Below are 23052 nucleotides of genomic sequence, written 5' to 3' on the forward strand. Positions count from 1 at the left end.
GTCCTCTCCTCCCCTCTCCTCCCCCCAGGGAACTGCAGTGTACAAGGTCATCAACCACAGGCCTACAGGACACACTCTCCTGAGGATTAGGAAATTAGTGATAAGAGCATTTCTTCCTTTTCTCAGTTCTGTCTCAGTCCCCCCCTCTCTCTGCTCTCTGTGTGCCTCCCTCTCCCATCTCTCTCTCACGGCCCTGTGGCTGGAACATTCAAGTTTAAAAATACTGCAACAGTTCCTTTGTTATAATAAACCATTTTTCCCTCTCTATACCTTATTTATTTTTCTGTTCTCCCTAAATAACAGTGGAATAGGGACGAGAGAGCGAGAGAGAGAGAGAGAGCGAGAGAGAGAGACTGCACTGTGCGAATGCTGTGTTCAAGCAGGGAGAAGGAGAGAGGATGGGAGAGAAAGTTTATAAGGCACAGTTTATAAGGAAATGTGAGAGAGAAGCCGGGGAATCTGTGGTGGCCAGCTGCAAGAGAGGAGATAGCGGAGAAAGGCTTTTAATTCTCAATCCCCACAGAGCCTTTGAAAATTACCAATCTTCTTATCACAGACGCAGGACTGCTTATGCAAATTGTTGTGGAGTGGAACGTTTAAACTGAAAATTACTCGACAGCAGTTTTTTTCCCCTCTCTCTCTCTCTCTCTCTCTCTCTCTCTCTCTCTCTCTCTCTCTCTCTCTCTCTCTCTCTCTCTCTCTCTCTCTCGCTCTCTCTCTCTCTCTCTCTCTCTCTCTTTCCACATAGAAAGCCTGTTTCGAGTCTCAGAAGATGAATTGCTTTGAAGCGAGTCAGGATTTAAAGACTCCAGACCCAGCTCTGGTCTAACGCAGCCGCTCTCACTGCCTTTGTAGCGGAGAAACGGGGAGGAAAAAAGAGAAAGAAAAAGCATTTGAAAACAACATTCTGGTGTCCCCTCCCTGCTCTGACACATCACCCATCGCCCGAGGAGGCTAGGAGCCAGAGAAATATAGAAATATCTCTAACCCCTGCTCTGACACATCACCCATCGCCCGAGGAGGCTAGGAGCCAGGGAAATATAGAAATATCTCTAACCCCTGCTCTGACACATCACCCATCGCCCGAGGAGACTAGGAGCCAGAGAAATATAGAAATATCTCTAACCCCTGCTCTGACACATCACCTATCGCCTGAGGAGGCTAGGAGCCAGGGAAATATAGAAATATCTCTAACCCCTGCTCTGACACATCACCCATCGCCCGAGGAGGCTAGGGGCCAGGGAAATATAGAAATATCTCTAACCCCTGCTCTGACACATCACCCATCGCCCGAGGAGGCTAGGAGCCAGAGAAATATAGAAATATCTCTAACCCCTGCTCTGACACATCACCTATCGCCTGAGGAGGCTAGGAGCCAGGGAAATATAGAAATATCTCTAACCCCTACTCTGACACATCACCCATCGCCCGAGGAGGCTAGGAGCCAGGGAAATATAGAAATATCTCTAACCGCTGCTCTGACACATCACTCATTGCCTGAGGAGGCTAGGAGCCAGGGAAATATAGAAATATCTCTAACCCCTGCTCTGACACATCACCCATCGCCTGAGGAAGCTAGGAGCCAGGGAAATATAGAAATATCTCTAACCCCTGCTCTGACACATCACCCATCGCCCGAGGAGGCTAGGAGCCAGGGAAATATAGAAATATCTCTAACCCCTGCTCTGACACATCACCCATCGCCTGAGGAGGCTAGGAGCCAGAGAAATATAGAAATATCTCTAACCCCTGCTCTGACACATCACCCATCGCCTGAGGAGTCTAGGAGCCAGAGAAATATAGAAATATCTCTAACCCCTGCTCTGACACATCACCCATCGCCTGAGGAGGCTAGCAGCCAGAGAAATATAGAAACATCTCTAACCCCTGCTCTGACACATCACCCATCGCCCGAGGAGGCTAGGAGCCAGGGAAATATAGAAATATCTCTAACCCCTGCTCTGACACATCACCCATCGGCCGAGGAGGCTAGGAGCCAGAGAAATATAGAAATATCTCTAACCCCTGCTCTGACACATCACCCATCGCCTGAGGAGGCTAGGAGCCAGAGAAATATAGAAATATCTCTAACCCCTGCTCTGACACATCACCCATCGCCCGAGGAGGCTAGGAGCCAGGGAAATATAGAAATACCTCTAACCCCTGTTCTCCATTCTAGTTATTTTCATTTTTATTTATTTACCAAAGTTGAGGGTTTTTTTTTATTCATTCATTTTTTTTTACTATACATTGAGAGTAATGAAAATGAGAGGATCACACAGCTTGTGTTCTATGCGGGAAGTTGCTTGAAGCATTTCAAGTTTTAAATTACACCACAGGCAATATTAGAAAAAAAAAAGAGGAAAGAGAGTATGTGAAGGAAAATATTGTTGTTTCTGTGTTCTGTGACCAGACACTACTGGCTCTTAATGGTTTCTCTCATAATCAACCACCAAGCACTTGACCAAACTCAAATCAAGTCTTCATGACAAGTTTTTTCTAAAAACACATTCTGATGTAAAAACCTAAGGTAACCCAAAAACCCAGAATTGTGTTTCAGCCATTTCACCTGCTATTACGATGGGTGCCTGGAGGAGATGAAATGTTTGTGTTTTTGTATGTATTGAATATGTTGCAGATTCTATAGTTTTCTAATTGAATTGAATCTAATCTGATCTGACCCACAGAGGCAGATTAGGAAGAGGAAGTGTTACATGCTGGTGGCGGGAGGCTTCATCCTCACCCTCCTCATCATCATCATTGCTGTGTCAGCAAGAAAATGATACCAACCCCAAAGGTAAGCCTCCTAAACCATCCATCACTACTAGTGTTTATAAACCAGCAGCAGCCCAAAAAACTGAGCTTTTCTTAGTATTGATATTGTTATACAGGTACTATATTGGTGTATTGATTGCTATTTCGACATTCTATTCTGATTGTAACCTGCATAAAGACCTGAGACGCAGTGCAGACCCTGAGAATATGGCACTGCACATTAAAAGAGAGTTTAGCTTTTTTTAAACCAAATGTAAATGGCATGTTATAGAAGGGTCCAGACACTTTCTTTTCCAGATTTCACTTGTTTTTGAGAAACTTACCCCAACCAGCGATTCACTTCCTCATCCTCATTGTGCAGTAGGGGGTTCTGAAAAACATCAGCAAATGCTCCAAAAGCACCCAAATTATTCATTTTAGAATCAGGAAGCTCTCAGTACAGTGATGCAGGTCTTTAGATGTTGTACACATGTAATTGTGTCATCATGAACATTACGTTACTTTTATTTCACATTCATATTTTTTAAACTGCATTGTTGTTTAGGGGCTTGTAAGTAATCATTTCGCTGTAAGGTAAAACACCTGTCGTATTCGGCGCATGTGACTAATAAAATGTGATTTGATTTGGTTTGATATCCACGACCCAGGATGAAGAACTGAATCGCTATTTGGGGTAAGTTTATCAAAAACAAGTGAAAAAGCTAACGTATCCTTTTAAGGATGCGTTCAGTGGCAATAGTTTTATGTTGTGATAAGAGATTTAGCGTCAACTCAAAGAATGTACAGGGATTCTACGAAAACACAGCTTTTTAATTGGCTTGTCAGTAATGTGCAGGAAGGCTTCTTTCTTGAATTGGATCAATAATTGGAATCATAGTCAGAGGACACACTATGAAAGTGACTGACGTTGACTAGCAACGTTCATAGCAACAAGACGGCAAAGTCAATAAAAATGTTGCAGCTTGACATATTTGCTTTTATAGCAAATCAATGTTTAAGGGTTTTCTGCAAAGAGGAAATGTGGTGGGAAAAGGATTTATCTTCATATAACTGTGGACCTTTTTGCTCTACGACCAGTCTCAATTCGTTGGGGCATGGACTCTACAAGGTTCCGAAAAGCACTCCACAGGGATGCTGACCCATGTTGACTCCAAGGTTTCCCACAGTTGTGTCAAGTTGGCTGGATATCCTTGGGTGGCTGACCATTCTGATAAACACGGGAAACTGTTGAGCATGAAAAACCCAGCAGCGTTGCAGTTCTTGACACAAACCGGTGCACATCACACCTACTGCCAAATCCTGTTCAAAGGCACTACCATGTTTTGTCTTGCCCATTCACCCTCTGAAAGGCACATATACACAATCCATGTCTCAATTGTCTCAATGCTTGAAAATGCTTCTTTAACCTGTCTCCTCCCCTTCATCTACACTGATTGAAGTGGATTTAACAAGTGACATCAATAAGGGATCATAGCTTTCACCTGGATTCACCTGGTCAGTCTATGTCATTGAAAGATCAGGTGTTCTTAATATATTGTATATTGCTGCTACTTCACATTATCTTTTTACAGACATTTTTATTTCTTCAGTTTGGACAATGAAATGGAAATGGAATTCCAACCACAATTAATGATTTTTGTTCACTTGTAGCTTCACATAATCAGTGTGTCACGTTCCTGACCTATTTATGTTAGGTTTTGTGTGTTAGTTGGTCAGGACGTGAGGTTGGGTGGGCATTCTATGTTATCTGTTTCTATGTTGGTTTCGGTTTGCCTGGTATGGCTCTTGATTAGAGGCAGGTGGTTTGCGTTTGCCTCTAATTAAGAGTCATATTTAGGTAGGGCATTCTCACTGTTTGTTTGTGGGTGATTGTCTCCTGTGTCCGTATGTCTGTTCGTACCACATGGGACTGTAGTGTTTGTTTGTTTGTTTCGTTTCGTTTCGATGTCGTCTGTTTTCCTGTACGTAAGTTTATGTTTAGTTATGTAAGTTTATGTTCAGGTTGCGTCAACGTCGTTTTCTTATTTTGTAGTTTGGAAAGTGTTTTGTTTCGTTTCGTGTGCCATCGTAATTTATAATAAAGATGGCTTATTTCCCTGAGCCTGCGTTTTGGTCTGAAGATCCTTCTCTCCTCACCTCTTCCGAGGATGAGGAGAGCGTCAGCCTTTACAGAATCACCCACCAAGCTAAGACCAAGCGGCAAGGGAAAACGAAACGGAGTAAGGGACAGGAGAGAAAGGAGCAATGGACATGGGACGATGTTTTGGATGGAAAGGGTTGCTACACTTGGGAGGAGATCCTGGCTGGGAGGGATCGCCACCCATGGGAACAGGTGGAGGCATTGAGGAGAGCAGAGGCTACCTGGGAGAGGAACCGGAGCTATGAGGGAACGCGTCTGGCACGGAAGCCGAAAAAGCCCGTAAGTAATTCCCAAAAATTTCTTGGGGGGGGGCTAGGAGATAGTGGGCCAAGGGCAGGTAGGAGACCTGCGCCCACTTCCCAGGCTTACCGTGGAGAGCGGGAGTACGGGCAGGCGCCGTGTTACGCAGTAGAGCGCACGGTGTCTCCTGTACGAGTGCATAGCCCAGTGCGGGTTATTCCACCTCCCCGCACTGGGAGGGCTAGATTGGGTATTGAGCCAGGTGTCATGAGGCCGGCTCAACGCGTCTGGTCTCCAGTGCGTCTCCTCGGGCCGGCATACATGGCACCTGCCTTACGCATGGTTTCCCCGGTTCGCCTACATAGCCCGGTGCGGGTTATTCCACCTCCCCGCACTGGTTGGGCAACCGGGAGCATTCAACCAGGTAAGGTTGGGCAGGTTCAATGCTCAAGAGTGCCAGTACGCCTCCACGGTCCGGTATTTCCGGCACCACCTCCCCGCCCCAGCCTAGTACCTACAGTGTATACACTACGCACTAGGCTACCAGTGCGTATCCTGAGCCCTGTTCCTCCTCCACGCACTCTCCCTGTAGTGCGTGTATCTAGCTCGGTGCCTCCAGTTCCGGCCCCACGCACTAAGCTACCAGTGCGTCTCCAGAGCCCTGTACACACTGTATATTCTCCCCCTACTAATCCTGATGTGCTTGTCCTCAGCCCGGCGTCACCAGTGCCGGTACCACGCATCAGGGATAGAGTAGGCTTTGAGAATACAGTGTGCCCTGTCCCTGCTCCCCGCACTAGTAGGAAGGTGCTTGTCATTAGCACGGTGCCTCCAGTTCTGGCATCACGCACCAGGTCTACAGTGCGCCATATCCGGCCAGAGCCATCCGTCTCCCCAGCGCCATCTGAGCCATCCGTCTCCCCAGCGCCATCTGAGCCATCCGTCTCCCCAGCGCCATCTGAGCCATCCGTCTCCCCAGCGCCATCTGAGCCATCCGTCTCCCCAGCGCCATCTGAGCCATCCGTCTGCCAGGAGCCTGCAAAGCTGCCCGTCTGCCATGAGCCTGCAAAGCCGCCCGTCTGCCATGAGCCTACAGAGCCGTCAGCCAGACAGGAGCCGCTAGAGCCATCAGCCAGACAGGAGCCGCTAGAGCCGTCAGCCAGACAGGATCTGCCAGAGCCGCCAACCAGACAGGATCTGCCAGAGCCGCCAACCAGACAGGATCTGCCAGAGCCGCCAACCAGACAGGATCTGCCAGAGCCGCCAACCAGACAGGATCTGCCAGAGCCGCCAACCAGACAGGATCTGCCAGAGCCGCCAGCGAGCCATGAGCAGCCAGAGCCGTCAGAGCGCCATGAGCAGCCAGAGCCGTCAGAGCGCCATGAGCAGCCAGAGCCGTCAGAGCGCCATGAGCAGCCAGAGCCGTCAGAGCGCCATGAGCAGCCAGAGCCGTCAGAGCGCCATGAGCAGCCAGAGCCGTCAGCCTGCCATGAGCGTCGAGAGCCGTCAGCCTGCCATGAGCGTCGAGAGCCGTCAGCCTGCCATGAGCGTCGAGAGCCGTCAGCCTGCCATGAGCGTCGAGAGCCGTCAGCCTGCCATGAGCGTCGAGAGCCGTCAGCCTGCCATGAGCGTCGAGAGCCGTCAGCCTGCCATGAGCGTCGAGAGTCGTCAGTCAGCCATGAGCTGCCCTTCAGCCTGAAAAGGCTAGATACCCAGAACTGCCTATCAGTCCAGAGCTGTCTCTCTGTCCGGAGCTGCCTTTCAGTCCGGAGTTGCCCCTCTATCCTGATCTCCCTCTCTATCTTTATCTACCTCTATAGTCTTATCTATCCCTCTGTCTTGGTTTATCTCTCTGTCCCGGTATTGTCATTATTAGATATGTTATTAGGAGGATTTTGTGGGGGAAGAAAGAGGGTGGACATTCTTGAAGGGAGGGGGCTAGGATGGATTATGGTGGGGTGGGAACCGCGCCCGGAGCCTGAGCCACCACCGTGGTTAGATGCCCACCCAGACCCTCCCCTAGACTTTGTGCTGGTGCGTCCGGAGTTCGCACCTTGTGGGGGGGGTACTGTCACGTTCCTGACCTATTTATGTTAGTTTTTGTGTGTTAGTTGGTCAGGACGTGAGGTTGGGTGGGCATTCTATGTTATCTGTTTCTATGTTGGTTTCGGTTTGCCTGGTATGGCTCTTGATTAGAGGCAGGTGGTTTGCGTTTGCCTCTAATTAAGAGTCATATTTAGGTAGGGCATTCTCACTGTTTGTTTGTGGGTGATTGTCTCCTGTGTCCGTATGTCTGTTCGTACCACATGGGACTGTAGCGTTTGTTTGTTTCGTTTCGTTTCGATGTCGTCTGTTTTCCTGTACGTAAGTTTATGTTTAGTTATGTAAGTTTATGTTCAGGTTGCGTCAACGTCGTTTTCTTATTTTGTAGTTTGGAAAGTGTTTTGTTTCGTTTCGTGTGCCATCGTAATTTATAATAAAGATGGCTTATTTCCCTGAGCCTGCGTTTTGGTCTGAAGATCCTTCTCTCCTCACCTCTTCCGAGGATGAGGAGAGCGTCACCCGTTACACAGTGCTTCAAATGATTAGGCTGGCATCTAGCAGCTTGAATGTCTCATGTGGTTGGTTAGCTCATTGTGTAGCTCCCGTAAAAGGTTGAAGGTTTCTCTGACTTTACAGGAAATGACAGATTTCTTCCAACCTTTGTGTTTTGTGACAGGAACAAAGACCCTCACCATCAGACCAGCAGAGGATAGAATCAGTGTAGAAGACTTTGGCCACTATTCAATAATTAACAGATAAATTAAATGTCATTGGATGTTGATGGAAACCACATCTTTCCTTAAATGATAACGTAACCAATCTAAATGAACCCACAGTCTGGCGTCTTTATCTACCACTGATGGAATTACATTTAGGCCTCTTGTCTGACATACACAAATACACCTAAACCCACACGCAAACACAATCATAGTCACTGTATTATACAGCCAATTGGTTCATCTTGAATTGGAGGTTGAGGCCTGTTGGGAGGTGTTCTCTAGTTGTCTTCCCCACGTTGATTCTCTCAGGTCACAGACTAGTGGGTCTGCAGGTTTGTGGAGCAATTCGTACTAAATCATTTGGAACAGATGAGATGGAATTTCTCAAGTTGGTGTGTGTGTGTGTGTGTGTGTGTGTGTGTGTGTGTGTGTTTGTGTGTGTGTGTGTGTGTACTGAGCCCTTTAGAGGAGGAAGAGTGCAGGCTTAGCAGAACCGCCTGGGTTCTTGCCAAAGCAGACGCAGCCATAAGCCTGGTATAGTCTGCCAGTTCTTGTACCAGAAACAGGATCCAAATAAACACACAGAGTTTAAACAGAATTAAGCGTTCCGAGTATGTACCAACAACAAATTCAGTTTTCCTCCCATTGTTGTTGCTTGTTGTGGCCTTCTTCCATTCTCCTTGAGGCTGTTGACAAATTTTGAAGAAAGTACCAGTACTACACTACAGTACTCTCACATAATAATAATAATCCCTAATAATAATATTAATCATATTTTAAATATAATATTTGTATAGCTCTTTTCAGTACTCCCACATACTCTAGCTGGAGTAGACTATAGTATGTTATACAGAAACATAATGAAAGTGTAACGGCAGCCTTCCCTCTCTTCACGAGAAGAGAGGGTGAAACAGGGATCGGACCAACACGCAGCATAGCCAGTGCTCAACATGTTTAATTAAACAAAAACAGTGAACACTTACAATGAACAAAATAACAAAATGTGGCAAACCGAAACAGTCCTATCTGGTGCAGAATACAAACACAGAGACAGGAAACAACCACCCACAATCCAACACAAAACAAGCCACCTATATATGATTCTCAATCAGGGACAACGATTGACAGCTGTCTCTGATTGAGAACCATATTAGGCTGGACACAGAAACAGACAAACTAGACACACAACATAGAATTCCCACCCAGCTCACGTCCTGACCAACACTAAACAAGCAAAACACATAAGAACTATGGTCAGGACGTGACAGAAAGACAGAGATACAAAGACAGAGAGAGACAGACAGAAGGGCACAGCATTACATAGTCATAGAGAGAATAAATATTGACAGGTATGAACTATGAACACACAGTGAGTGTTAGAGAGGATATATAAACATAGAGAGGCAGAGATGAGAATGGTGAACACTATGGACAGAGACAGGATGATATGGCCCGGTATGAACAAACACTGAGGAGTATAGGGGGTATAGACACTGAAAGAGACACAGAGGCAGATGGGCAGAGAGGAGAATAGCGAGCACTATACATCAGTTTAATGAGAGTGACGACGACAGAAATAACTGTGGAGCCGCTTCTGCTCTCGAATCAATAGCCTGGCTCTTTATGGTGCACTAAATAACGCCATAACTGCACCCTGACACTTATTTCTGCAAATGATGTTGCCGACGCCGCCTTCACATCCTGTTTACAGACTCATTTGGGAAGTGAGATTTTTCAATGTGCATGTTAGCACCATGTGCTAACTGTAACTACACTAGGTCTTCGTGTGTATGGGGGAGGAATGGTCGCTGAAATCAGGGGTGCTGAACGAGAGAGCTTTCAAGGGGTTTAGTCTAATCAACAGTGACCATGGATACTAGAAATGTGCCTGTCTAGTCTGTATCCTAACAGCTATACTGACTGTTGGATATCATTACGCATCTAGATGTTGGTACAGTTACTGGGATTCTCCTCACACGGGGCCCCATTTACATCATGGATTTCCCCTATTTATCTAATATTTTCCAGACCACATAGTGGTGCATGTCCCCCCAATATATTTAGCCTGTGAAAGGGCCACTAATCAGTGTGGTGTGCATACAATTTGCAGACAACATTGTCTGATAATGACACATTAGCACATTTGCTCTAAAAACTGACAATTGTATTCCTTTCTAGTAACGGTTGCCATTGTGGCTAAAAAGGCTTTCATCATCATATTACACCACCACTACTACAACACTATATTGGAATGGTTGATTTGATGGGACTCTCCTCTTAACTGGCTTCAAACAGGGAATCATGTGAATGGACACTTGTGGGAGACCCTCTACTGCAGTGCATTGATCAGTAGTCAGGTAGCGTTGTACAAACACACACACATATGCACACACACACACACACACACCGGGAGAACAAGTCAAGCGGGGGACCAGGGACACAGTGCTGTCTGATCATAGAGAATCTCCAGTTTACACAAACACAATCAGAGGGATTACAAGCACACCCTGAGCACCCTCAAAACACAAAACACGTAAGCACATCTTCACACAGACAGTGCCTTCAGAAAGTATGTATACCCCTTGACCTATTTCCCATTTTGTTGTGTTACAGCCTGAATTCAAAATGGATTCAATAGATTTGGTTTTATCTCACCCATCTACACACTATAACCCATAATGACAAAGTGAAAACATGTTGTTAGATATTTTTACAAATGTATTGAAAATCTAATTTACATAAGTATTCACACCCCTCGGTCAATACATGTAAGAATCACCTTTGGCAGCGATTACAGCTGTAACTCTTTCTGGGTAAGACTCTAAGAGCTTTGTCCATTATTCTTGAAAAAATGTTTCAAGCCTTGAAAGACATGAAGTAGCTTTTCAGACCTTTTGCCTCAGATTTGGCTTTGTTTGTCAGGCTGCAGGTAGCAAGAAGCATGTCTAGGGCATTGATGATACACAGTAAATGAGTTGCCACTGGTCGGACCGCAGCAATACGCACACACCATCGCGTGTCGGAAAGGCAGCTAAGACAGCAACCAGTCTTTTCCTTGAGAATGGCCCATTACTCTGGGCTGGCACTGAACAGATTGTAAAGACGATTCACACAGCCAAAAGAGGTTGATACTTCTGTGCACGACTGAGCTTCATGTACACCTACACAATTAAGAGTATGGGAGGCACAAGGTGAGTATGGGGCCAGTGGATTCTTTTGCAGTATGTGTGCTTGAACTCCATTCACTTTCCCAGACATATTTGCACCATTATCATAGCCTTGAGACGGCAATCTGCTATGTCAATACCATGCCCTTCCAATGGACTCAAAATCATTTCAGAAATTTTGCTGCCTGTCTATCTAACAAAGTCTTTAACTTCAAGAAAACGTTCAATTACTTCCCATTCACCTGTTCCCTGAACTTTATCTTTGTGTACATATCTCACCAATAACACATTTTGCTCAGTATGGGAAACGTCTGGAGTTGCATCACATCACAGTTATAGATTGCATCTTTTCTTTCATAAAGTATTGTTTTCAACACACTTTGACCACATATTCCTATGAACTCGTTTTGACTCTCAGATCTGAGGTAATGAGTCAGTTGTGCTCCTTTCTTCTCGTCCCTGACTTTCTGTAAGTGCTCACGTAACAGCGGGTCATAATTTGACAACAGTTTAAGTAAACCTTGGTAATGTCCATTATGCACATTATGAAGATTGAGTGATTTCTCCCAGAATGGCAGATTCCTAGATGCTAAGTACAGTGTCACATCCAAAATCCTTTCTAGATCTGCTCAGTTTTTATAAATGTCTGACTAGATTTGTTTCTGCTGCTGAGTGTGAATGTGTGAGTGTGTGTGGTATTGTGTGTCTTCAGTGAAAGATGCAGAGAATGATGTAAGCAGTGGAGAGCCAGAGAAAGACCATTGTGCTTGTGAGCGGTAGAGAGACACAAGAGAGAAAGAAAGTAAAACAGTGTGAGGTAAGGAGGAGAGACATCATGAGAGAAACAAAGGAGATAGATGAAAGAAGAGGTATTTTCTAGACCCACACCTTAGTTCAAATGATGGCCATAACCTTGTCACCTCTTCTAGTATTTTGCCTGAATAATTTATGTTATCAGATTAATGTCTTGAATATTCATGTTCTTAAGGAGCCCAGAGAGAGTTAACCCTTTCTCTTCCGGCACGTGCGACAGACTGTCACCACAGGGGATCTATACAGTCTATCTATTTCTATGCACAAGAGGGATACCTACAGTTGAAGTCGGAAGTTTACATACACTTAGGTTGGAGTCATTAAAACTCATTTTTCAACCACGCCACAAATTGCTTCTTAAGAAACTATAGTTTTGGCAAGTCAGTTAGGACATCTACTTTGTGCATGACACCACTAATTTTTCCAACAATTGTTTACAGACAGATTATTTCACTTAAAAGTCACTGTATCACAATTCCAGTGGGTCAGAAGTTCACATACACTAAGTTGACTGTGACTTTAAACAGTGTGGAAAATTCCAGAAAAGGATGTCATGGTTTTAGAAGCTTCTGATAGGCTAATTGACATCATTTGAGTCAATTGGAGGTGTACCTGTGGATGTATTTCAAGGCCTACCTTCAAAACCAGTGCCTCTTTGCTTGACATGATGGGAAAATCAAAAGAAATCAGCCAAGACCTCAGAAATTTTCTTTTACACCTCCACAAGTCTGGTCCATCCTTGGGATCAATTTCCAAACACCTGAAGGTACCACGTTCACCTGTACAAACAGTAATACGCAAGTATAAACACCATGGGACCACGCAGCCGTCATACCGCTCAGGAAGGAGATGCGTTCTGTCTCCTAGAGATGAACGTACTTTGGTGTGAAAAGTGCAAATCAATCCCAGAACAACAGCAAAGGACCTTGTGAAGATGCTGTATGAAACAGGTACAAAATTATCTATTTCCACAGTAAAACGAGTCCTATATTGACATAACCTGAAAGGCCGCTCAGCAAGAAAGAAGCCACTGCTCCAAAACCGCCATAAAAAAACGCAGACTACGGTTTATAACTGCACATGGGGACAAAGATCGTACTTTTTGGAGAAATGTCCTCTGGTCTAATGAAACATAACTAGAACTGTTTGGCCATAATGACCATCGTTATGTTTGGAGGAAAAAGGGGGAGGCTTGCATGCCATAGAACCCCATCCCAACCGTGAAGAACAGGGCTGCATCATGCATCATGTTGTGGGGCTGCTTTGCTGCAGGAGGGACTGGTGCACTTCACAAAATAGATGGCATCCTGAGGAAGGAAAATTCTGTGGATATATTGAAGCAACATCTCAAGACATCAGTCAGGAAGCTAAAGCTTGATCGCAAATTGGTCTTCCAAATGGACAATGACCCCAAACATAATTCCAAAGTTGTGGCAAAATGGCTCAAGGACAACAAAGTCAAGGTATTGGAGTGGCCATCACAAAGCCCTGACCTTAATCCTATAGAAACTTTTTTGGCAGAACTGAAAAAAGTGTGTGCGAGCAAGGAGGCCTACAAACCTGACTCAGTTACACCAGCTCTGTCAGGAGGAATAGACCAAAATTCACCCAACTTATTGTGGGAAGCTTGTGGAAGGCTTCCAGAAACGTTTGACCCAAGTTAAACAATTTTAAGGCAATGCTACTAAATAATTATTGGTTGTATGTAAACTTCAGACTCACTGGTAATAAGAAATAAAAACTGATATAAATAATTCTCTCTACTATTATTCTGACATTTCACACTCTTAAAATAAAGTGGTGATCCTAACTGACCTAAGACAGGGAATTGTTACTAGGATTAAATGTCAGGAATTGTGTTTTTTTTTAAATGTATTTGGCTAAGGTGTATGTAAACTTCCGACTTCAACTGTATATACTGTATTCTACACCATCTACTGCATCTTGCCTATGCAGCACGCCATCGCTCATCCATATATTTATATGTAGATATTCTTATTCATCCCTGTACATTGTGTGTAAGGTAGTTGTTGTGAATTTGTTTGATTACTTGTTAGATTTTACTGCATAGTCGTAACTAGAAGCACAAGCATTTCGCTACTGTCACGATTCCCTTTTTCTTTGCCCATTATTCTTGAAAAAATGTTTCAAGCCTTGAAAGACATGAAGTAGCTTTTCAGACCTTTTACCTCAGATTTGGCTTTGTTTGTCAGGCTGCAGGTAGCAAGAAGCATGTCTAGGGCATTGATTATAGACGGTAAAGTTATATTCGGAAAATTATAACTTTGTAATCTTATTTATATTTTCCGTGGACCCCGACTTCCAAGTTAATTAAATTGACATGATTAGTTTAATCACATAATAACAATTACAGAGATTTGATTTGATAAAATAACAGTCTTCACATTTAATGATAGCCAGAGACACGACAGTAGGCAGCTACCTGTAGCTAGCAAGCTATCAAGCCAGCTATATTGGCCTGCTAGGCTACTCAGTTCGGCTAGCTAGGCTACTCAGATCGGCAGGCCTGTCACGTTCTGACCCTAGTTCTTTTGTTATTTCTTTGTTTTAGTGTGGTCAAGGCGTGAGTTGGGTGGGTTATCTATGTTTGTTTTTCTATGTTTGTTTTTTCGTTTGGCCTGGTATGATTCTCAATCAGAGGCAGGTGTCGTTAGTTGTCTCTAATTGAGAATCATACTTAGGTAGCCTTTTTCCACCTGGTTTTCGTGGGTGGTTATTTTCCGTGTCAGTGTTTGTCCCACACGGAACTGTTTCGGCTTGTATTTTCACGTATCGTTTATTGTTTTGTTTCTGTGTTTGTTTGTATCATTAAAATATATTATGGACACATACCACGCTGCGCATTGGTCCGACATTTCTTACTCCTCGTCAGAGGAGGATGAAGAAAACCGTTACAGAACCACCCACCAAGAAAGGACCAAGCAGCGCGGTAACGGGCAAAAGCAGCAGCAGCAGCGATCGCAGGACTCTTGGAGCTGGGGGGAGATTCTGGACGGCAAGGGACCCTGGGCACAGGCTGGAGAGTATCGCCGCCCCAAAGCTGAGCTGGAGGCAGCGAAAGCGGAGAGGCGGTGGTATGAGGAGGCTGCACATAAGCGCGGCTGGAAGCCAGAGAGGCAGCCCCAAAAAATGTATTGGGGGGAGGCACACGGGGAGTGTGGCTAAGCCAGGTAGGAGACCTGAGCCAACTCCCCGTGCTTGCCTTGGAGAGAGAGGGACCGGGAAGGCACTGTGTTATGCCGTGAGGCGCACGGTGTCCCCGGTGAGCAGGCATAGCCCGGTGCGGTACATAGCAGCGCCTCGTATCGGCCGGGCTAGAGTGGGCATCGAGCCAGGTGCCATGAAGCCGGCTCAACGCATCTGGTCTCCAGTGCGTCTCCTCGGGCCGGGGTACATGGCACCAGCCCTACGCATGGAGTCCCCGGTTCGGCAGCACAGCACAGTGCAGCCTATTCCACCTCGCCGCACTGGCTTGGCTACGGGGAGCATTCAGCCAGGTAGGGTTGGGCAGGTTCGGTGCTCAAGACCTGCAGTGCGCCTTCACGGTCTGGTCTATCCGGTGCCACCTCCACACACCAGCCCTCTGGTGGCAGCCCCCCGCACCAGGCTGTCTCTCCGTCTCCTCACTACAGGTGCTCCCACCTGTCCAGCGCTGCCTGAGTCTTCCTCCTGTCCAGCATCGCCTGAGTCTCCCTCCAGTCCAGCGCCGCCTGAGTCTCCCTCCAGTCCAGCGCCGCCTGAGTCTCCCTCCAGTCCAGCGCCGCCTGAGTCTCCCTCCAGTCCAGCGCCGCCTGAGTCTCGCTCCAGTCCAGCGTCGCCTGAGCCGTCCGTCTGTCCAGTGTCGCCTGAGTCTCCCTCCAGTCCAGCGCCGCCTGAGCCGTCCTGCAGTCCAGCGTCACCTGAGTCTCCCTCCAGTCCAGCGTCGCCTGAGCCGTCCGTCTGTCCAGCGCCGCCTGAGCCGTCCGTCTGTCCAGCGCCGCCTGAGCCGTCCGTTTGTCCAGCGCCGCTTGAGCCGTCCGTCTGTCCAGCGCCGCCTGAGCCGCCCGTCTGTCCTGAGCTGCCTGAGCTACCCGTCAGTCAGGAGCTGCCAGAGCCGCCCGTCAGTCAGGAGCTGCCAGAGCCGCCCGCCAGTCAGGAGCTGCCAGAGCCGCCCGCCAGTCAGGAGCTGCCAGAGCCGCCCGCCAGTCCGGAGCTTTCAGAGCTGCCCGTCAGTCCGGAGCTGTCAATCAGTCCGGAGCTGCCCTTCAGTCCGGAGCTGCCCTTCAGTCCTGAGCTGCCCTTCAGTCCTGAGCTGCCCCTTAGGCCGGAGCTGCCCCTCAGTCCTGAACTGCCCCTCAGTCCGGAGCAGCCCCTCAGTCCAGTGGGGCCATTTATTAGGGTCCCCAGGCCAAGGTCGGCGGCGAGGGTCGCCACTCTAAAGACGCAATTGAAGCGGACTAAGACTATGGTGGAGTGGGGTCCACGTCCCGCGCCAGGGCCGCCACCGCGGACAGATGCCCACCCAGACCCTCCCCTATAGGTTCAGGTTTTGCGGCCACACCTTGGGGGGGTGCTGTCACGTTCTGACCCTAGTTCTTTTGTTATTTCTTTGTTTTAGTGTGGTCAGGGCGTGAGTCGGGTGGGTTATCTATGTTTGTTTTTCTATGTTTGTTTTTTCGTTTGGCCCGGTATGATTCTCAATCAGAGGCAGGTGTCGTTAGTTGTCTCTGATTGAGAATCATATTTAGGTAGCCTTTTCCACCTGGGTTTCGTGGGTGGTTATTTTCCGTTCAGTGGTTGTCCCAAACGGAACTGTTTCGGTTTGTATTTTCACATATCGTTTATTGTTTTGTTTCTGTGTTCGTTTGTATCATTAAAATATATTATGGACACATACCACGCTGTGCATTGGTCCGACATTTCTTACTCCTCGTCAGAGGTGGACGAAGAAAACCGTTACAAGGCCCCCCTCAAAAATTAAATTTTTAGTGGTTATCTCTCGTGAATGCTTAGTCTACATGCCGGAGCATCTGTCAGATCAGTTGTATTTTTTTTTGCTCCTCGTGGAGAATGGACCAAACCATGTGCATTATGGGAGGGTGGGGGGTACAAACAGGATGGTTGGGTAGAGATGCTGGATCTGATTATGGTTATACGTTTTAATTTTCATCACAGATTTGTTTGTCTAACAATGTTTAAATGATAAACAAATAATTTTCTTAACATTTAGGAGCCCCTATCAGGCTAGGGCCCCATGAATAATTTATGTTTCCCCCCCTCTTAACGACGCCCTTGCAAACAGGACGCATGTTTTGCAATAAGTTTATTCTGTAGAAGCTTCCTTCTTTTCACTCTGTCAATTATGGTGGAGTAACTACTGTGTTGTTGACCCATCTTCAGTTTTCTCCTGTCACAGCCATTAAACTCAGTAACTGTTTGAAAGTCACCATTGGCCTCATGGTGAAATCCCTGAGCGGCTTCTTTCCTCTCCGGCAAATGAGTTAGGAAGGACGGCTGTATCTTTGTAGTGACTGGGTGTATTGATACACCATCCAAAGTGTAATTAATAACTTCACCATGCTCAAAAGGATATTCAGTGTCTGTTTTATGTGTTTTTTATCAAGCTACCAATAGGCACCCTTCCTTGTGAGGCATGGAAACCTCCCTGGTCTTTGTGGATGAATCTGTGTTTGAAATTCACTGCTTGACTGAGGGACCTTACAGATAATTACATGTGTGGCGTACAGAGATGAGGTAGTCATTCAAAAATCATGTTAAACACTATTATTGCACACAGAGTGCAACTTATTATGAACTCATTATGTGACTTGTTAAGCATGTGTTTACTCCTGAACTTATTTAGTCTTGCCATAACAAAGCAGTTGATACTTATTGACTTAAGACATTTAACTGTTTTATTTTTAATTCATTTGTACACATTTCGAAAAAACACAGGCCAGTGACAAAAAACACACACGTTTAATTGGTTTTAAATGCAGGCTGCAACACATCAACATGTGTAAAAAGTCAAGAGGTGTCAATATTTTTTGAAGGCACTGTAGGCTGCTACACCATACTAAATGAACCCTGTATTAACCCATGTTGCCTATTCCTCTTTCTTGTGTTGCTAGAGGTACCTCCCTTTGCTCTGGCTGCATTGAGAGTGAGATGATGAATGTTTTATTGTTGTGTGTGTGTGTGAATGGTGACGCCGCTGACAGATAGATACAGAGAAGCTTTATTAGCCTCTCCTGCCTGCTGCAGTGGATGGTTGCATACTGTATGAGAGACAATCAGCTTTTTGATGCGTTAACTGTTGTTGATAACATTTATTCCCACAAAGAGAGCTATTCTGTGATGCTCCCCCTCAAATCACAGAAGGTGTTTGTCGGAGTGATTCAGATTTTAAAAAGATATATGTTTTGCATAGGCTAGACTACACATCCACAGTAAATGTCATTTGTCACAAGTAGGACCATATTTCTTCATCCTGGTCAAAAGCTTTGTATGTTGTGCCATTGGCAAAGCACATGTTCCAAATCTTTTGAAAGTGGTTGATTTAAATTACAATTTGCCAACACGGATGCAATACTCCCTTATCATTTCTGACATGTAAATGTCACTGATAATCTGAGACGTTTTATCTTTGGTTGTTTGATGTACATGCAACTATTTCTGTGAGTTTAGCTGATACATTCTCACTGTCCTCTACCGGCTCCTCATTTTTCATGTTTTTTCATGTGTACACATCCAAGGCATCTGTTCACGTCCATTTACTATATTTGAGTGATTTCTCCCTGAGGAGAGACAATTTTTATTTTTTACTATATTTGAGTGATTTCTCCCTGATGAGAGCAACATTGTACACAATGACACACACACATGCACACAGGCATGCACACACATGCACACGCACACATGCACATACACACACACCTAGAGGTGTCTTTCTCAGCCCAATCTTCCTCATACAGCTCTGTGCCTGTTTGGTTGGCATGTGGTTTTGGTCAACCCACCCGTAGGCCTCTAACTTAACAGATCTGAGGTCCCCTACTGGGACACAGCTCAGCGGGGTTTTCTACTGGCCTGGGATCAGTGCCCAAGCCTTCAGTAAGGAGGCAGATTCCCTCTATCAAACAGCAACTCTGCTCACATGTGTTTTTCCTATTTATTTTATTTTACAGATCTTGTACATGTGCATTTCCCTCCACATGGGCTACCCTCACCCAAAGGAGTACACAGGTTTCATACCCAATTGCACCCCATTTCCGTTATAGTGCACTAATTAGTCCCCCAAATGGGTGCCATTTCAAATGTAGACACAGTCCTTCTCACAAAATGGAGGAACATTACATCACAGTCCTTCCTAATTTTACTAATTTCAGATATTCATTCTTTCCATTTTGTGAGAGGAGAGAGAAGACGCCTATATATCTGCCTTTGGGTATTTACTGTCCTATCCGTCTAAACTTCAGGATGCCTTTACACTTTTCCTCCCTTCCTTGGTTCCTTCATTCTGCACCACATGCAGTCAGGCTGAACAGCTGCGTATGTTATTGGCATAGGCAATTATAAAGTAAGCTCAGACCATTTGTGATGGAGGGTGGCAAAACTGAAGAGGCCTACAGGGCCCGGACCCCTAGCTTTAAGTGGATCATCGGGTAGGCTGGGAGAAGGTGACCGCTCAGTTTAATAGCGCTTCATTAATGCAGGAGTATAGTCCCAGCATTCATCCACATCTGATCCTCAGGTAACACTTGATTTAAACTATGAGTAGACTACCAGTAAGATGTTTGCAACATGTCTATTGACTTGCAGCTACCCCTTCAAATGCATTGCCAATACAGTGATTATTCATATTGACTGGTATAGTATTGTGGATATTGGAACAAAACCAGTATCTCTCTGACTCTTAACCAAACAGTGTATTACCAAGACAGAACATACAGTAACTATACCTCAGATGCTAAGTATGCCACATAGGTAAAAAGAGAGCCCTCCACACACTCTGGACTAAATGTGTACCATAGTCTTTATATCTGACAGAAGGTAAGGATATCTTTGAAGCTCCACACGGTGCCAAGAGATAGACAGCCAGATAGCTGTAAATCAGGGTCAAGCTTGTGAAAAAAATACATATGAATCTGAAATGGATGCTTGGTTATATCGCAAGGATTGTTGTATGTCCCAAAACAGTTGTCCTGTTTTGGGTCAGAAGAAAATGATTGAAGTAATGTATTTTAGGCCTTGGGTGAGGTTGTGAGAACCCATGCCTCTAGTCCGTACCTTTCGTGTCCCAGACAGCGCTACTGAAATACTATGATATGAAAGTACCAGACAGACTGTGACTGGCTAGCAGTCATTGTTGCAACAGGCTAGATGGTGGGTGACATAGCTAGCTTCACTGTTTTCACACACGCTTCCTTATTCAGTCAAAACGAGTCAAAACGAGTCTAGTCTAGTCAGTGGAGATAAGAGAGGAGGAACTGTGCAGCTGCCAATGTGATTTTATGTATCTCTTGTGCTCATCCTTTTCTGAATAGTACATCACTGACAGTCTCCTTGCTTCCTCAAGGGAACAATGTGTTACTTTGATATGTTTTTGCAACTTATTGAATGTTCCTAATGCAGCTTTTATTTAGTTTAGTGTTGATTCTCAAATATTCACTGTCATCTTGAATTTATTCTCCAGTGTTCTATAGTTCACAATGCCAATAGTATTTTTTAATATACAGAAATGGAGTTGACAATACATTGAATTATTTTCCACAATATTAAGGCATTTCTGAGCTGTGCTGCAGGAGAAATGTGTATTTCAATACAATAAAAATATTGATAATCATAATCTGAAGTATGGGAGTTTCAGGGATCAAATGAGGTGTAAAAGCTGTTTAGAACTTATGTGTTCACACAGCTTTCTTGCTGAATTTCCAACACGGATGAAGCCACATTTCAAGCACTTTTTTCTTCTGATAAATATGAAAGAATTAATGCAGCAGATCCATGTTAAATTTAGCATCCAAAGCTGCTTTCCTCACTATAATGAAACACTGCAGACAGGCTCATACTGAAAGAGGCTTATTCAAATGATTTAAAAAGCTAAGTTGACAACACAGAACAGGGATCCAGCAACAACGTGACATTGCAAAGATGAGACAAGATTTTTTAATATATTTTTTAAATAAAATAGTCACTTATGAAAGTACTCTGAAGTGGGGAGTTATTACGTAATTTGAATATTACCATTAATAGAGAACCCTTATGTTCAGACAGGTGGGAAAATATTACTTAATGACACCCTCAGACAGGAAAGATGACCAATGAAACAGTTTTCAAGCAAAACATTTTACCAGAAAAACATTTCTTACACGTAATGCGGGCAATTCCATGCCAGGAAGGCCCGTAAATATTTTTGGTATCTCTGTTCTGGCAATTCCCACATAGAAACTTCATTGGGAGGAGGGAAGATTGATATGCTTTTTGCATTTGTAAAGACAAAATTATGATTTAAGTGGCCCTTTTTAGAATTATACATACCACCTGTACTCTAAAATATGGAGTATGTATAAACATTTCACGTTAATTTATTCAATCTCAAAAGTACCCTTGAATTTAAAAAAAAGTATAATTGTCATATTGCTTTAAACAATTATACTCAGGGGTGAAAGTAAGCTGGTACGGTCCGGTACTACGGCCCAGCAAAATAAATAGTAGGGGTACGCTGTAATGGTAAATCATGAGCCTATCACAATTAACACAATATGTCAAAAAACTATAGACTATTACACCATTGTTTAACATTACTGCATGTCAGCCTCGTAAAAAATCAGCAAATTGACTTGAAACCGGGCGGTATATGCTCCGAACTGTGTTGTTGTTCGATCAGAACACTTACATTTTGCCAAGGCGGAGATGAGTGGCTGAGACATGCATAGACAAGGCTGAGATGAGTGGCCGAGACACGCATGGACAAGGTGGAGATGAGTGGCCGAGACACGCATGGACAAGGTGGAGACGAGTGGCCGAGACACGCATGGACAAGGCTGAGATGAGTGGCCGAGACACACGGACAAGGTGGAGACGAGTGGCCGAGACACACGGACAAGGCTGAGATGAGTGGCCGAGACACACGGACAAGGCTGAGATGAGTGGCCGAGACACACGGACAAGGCTGAGATGAGTGGCCGAGACACACGGACAAGGTGGAGATGAGTGGCCGAGACACACGGACAAGGTGGAGACGAGTGGCCGAGACACACGGACAAGGTGGAGACGAGTGGCCGAGACACACGGACAAGGTGGAGACGAGTGGCCGAGACACACGGACAAGGTGGAGACGAGTGGCCGAGACACACGGACAAGGTGGAGACGAGTGGCTGAGACACACGGACAAGGTGGAGACGAGTGGCCGAGACACGCATGGACAAGGCGGAGATGAGTGGCTGAGACACACGGACAAGGCGGAGACGAGTGGCCGAGACACACGGACAAGGTGGAGACGAGTGGCCGAGACACACGGACAAGGTGGAGACGAGTGGCCGAGACACACGGACAAGGTGGAGACGAGTGGCCGAGACACGCATGGACAAGGCGGAGATGAGTGGCTGAGACACACGGACAAGGCGGAGACGAATGGCCGAGACACACGGACAAGGTGGAGACGAGTGGCCGAGACACACGGACAAGGCGGAGACGAGTGGCCGAGACACGCATAGACAAGGCCGAGATGAGTGGCCAAACACGGACAAGGCGGAGACGAGTGGCCGAGACACACGGACAAGGCGGAGACGAGTGGCCGAGACACACGGACAAGGCGGAGACGAGTGGCCGAGACACACGGACAAGGCGGAGACGAGTGGCCGAGACACGCATAGACAAGGCCGAGATGAGTGGCCGAGACACACGGACAAGGCGGAGATGAGTAGTCAAGACCGAGGCGCAAGTGGACAAAAGTGAATGCGTCAATTCACGCTACAAGTATAGGCCTAATGACAATCGCCGAATGTCATTACAATTCTTATAGGCGTTTCGTAACAGATGTCGCTTTCCATTCATCAAAATGCAGGTGAACAGTGCACTGTTGGGGTTTGGATGCTGGAATTATTTTCTGAGTGGATGAACGTGCATCGGCAGCCTACAGGAGCTTATCTTTTAA

At 45.7% G+C, this 23052-nt stretch overlaps 1 protein-coding gene across 8 annotated transcripts in view; it reads left to right on the forward strand.

Annotated features, from left to right (window-relative positions):
- Positions 1-23052, forward strand: part of LOC129857337 (t-SNARE domain-containing protein 1-like) — a 179998-nt gene that overhangs the window by 137124 nt on the left and 19822 nt on the right. For 6 of the 8 annotated variants that reach the window (XR_008759896.1, XM_055925481.1, XM_055925483.1 and 3 more), the window contains one exon: positions 2688-2797. Coding sequence is in view for 7 of the 8 variants with exons in the window: in XM_055925481.1 (XP_055781456.1) it covers positions 2688-2783 (96 nt within the window). In the remaining variant the exon portion in view is untranslated. The other 2 variants (XM_055925485.1, XM_055925486.1) reach the window with 2 other exon arrangements.

This window comes from Salvelinus fontinalis, chromosome 6 (assembly GCF_029448725.1).
Source record: "Salvelinus fontinalis isolate EN_2023a chromosome 6, ASM2944872v1, whole genome shotgun sequence".
In the NCBI taxonomy this organism is placed as follows: Eukaryota; Metazoa; Chordata; class Actinopteri; order Salmoniformes; family Salmonidae; genus Salvelinus; species Salvelinus fontinalis.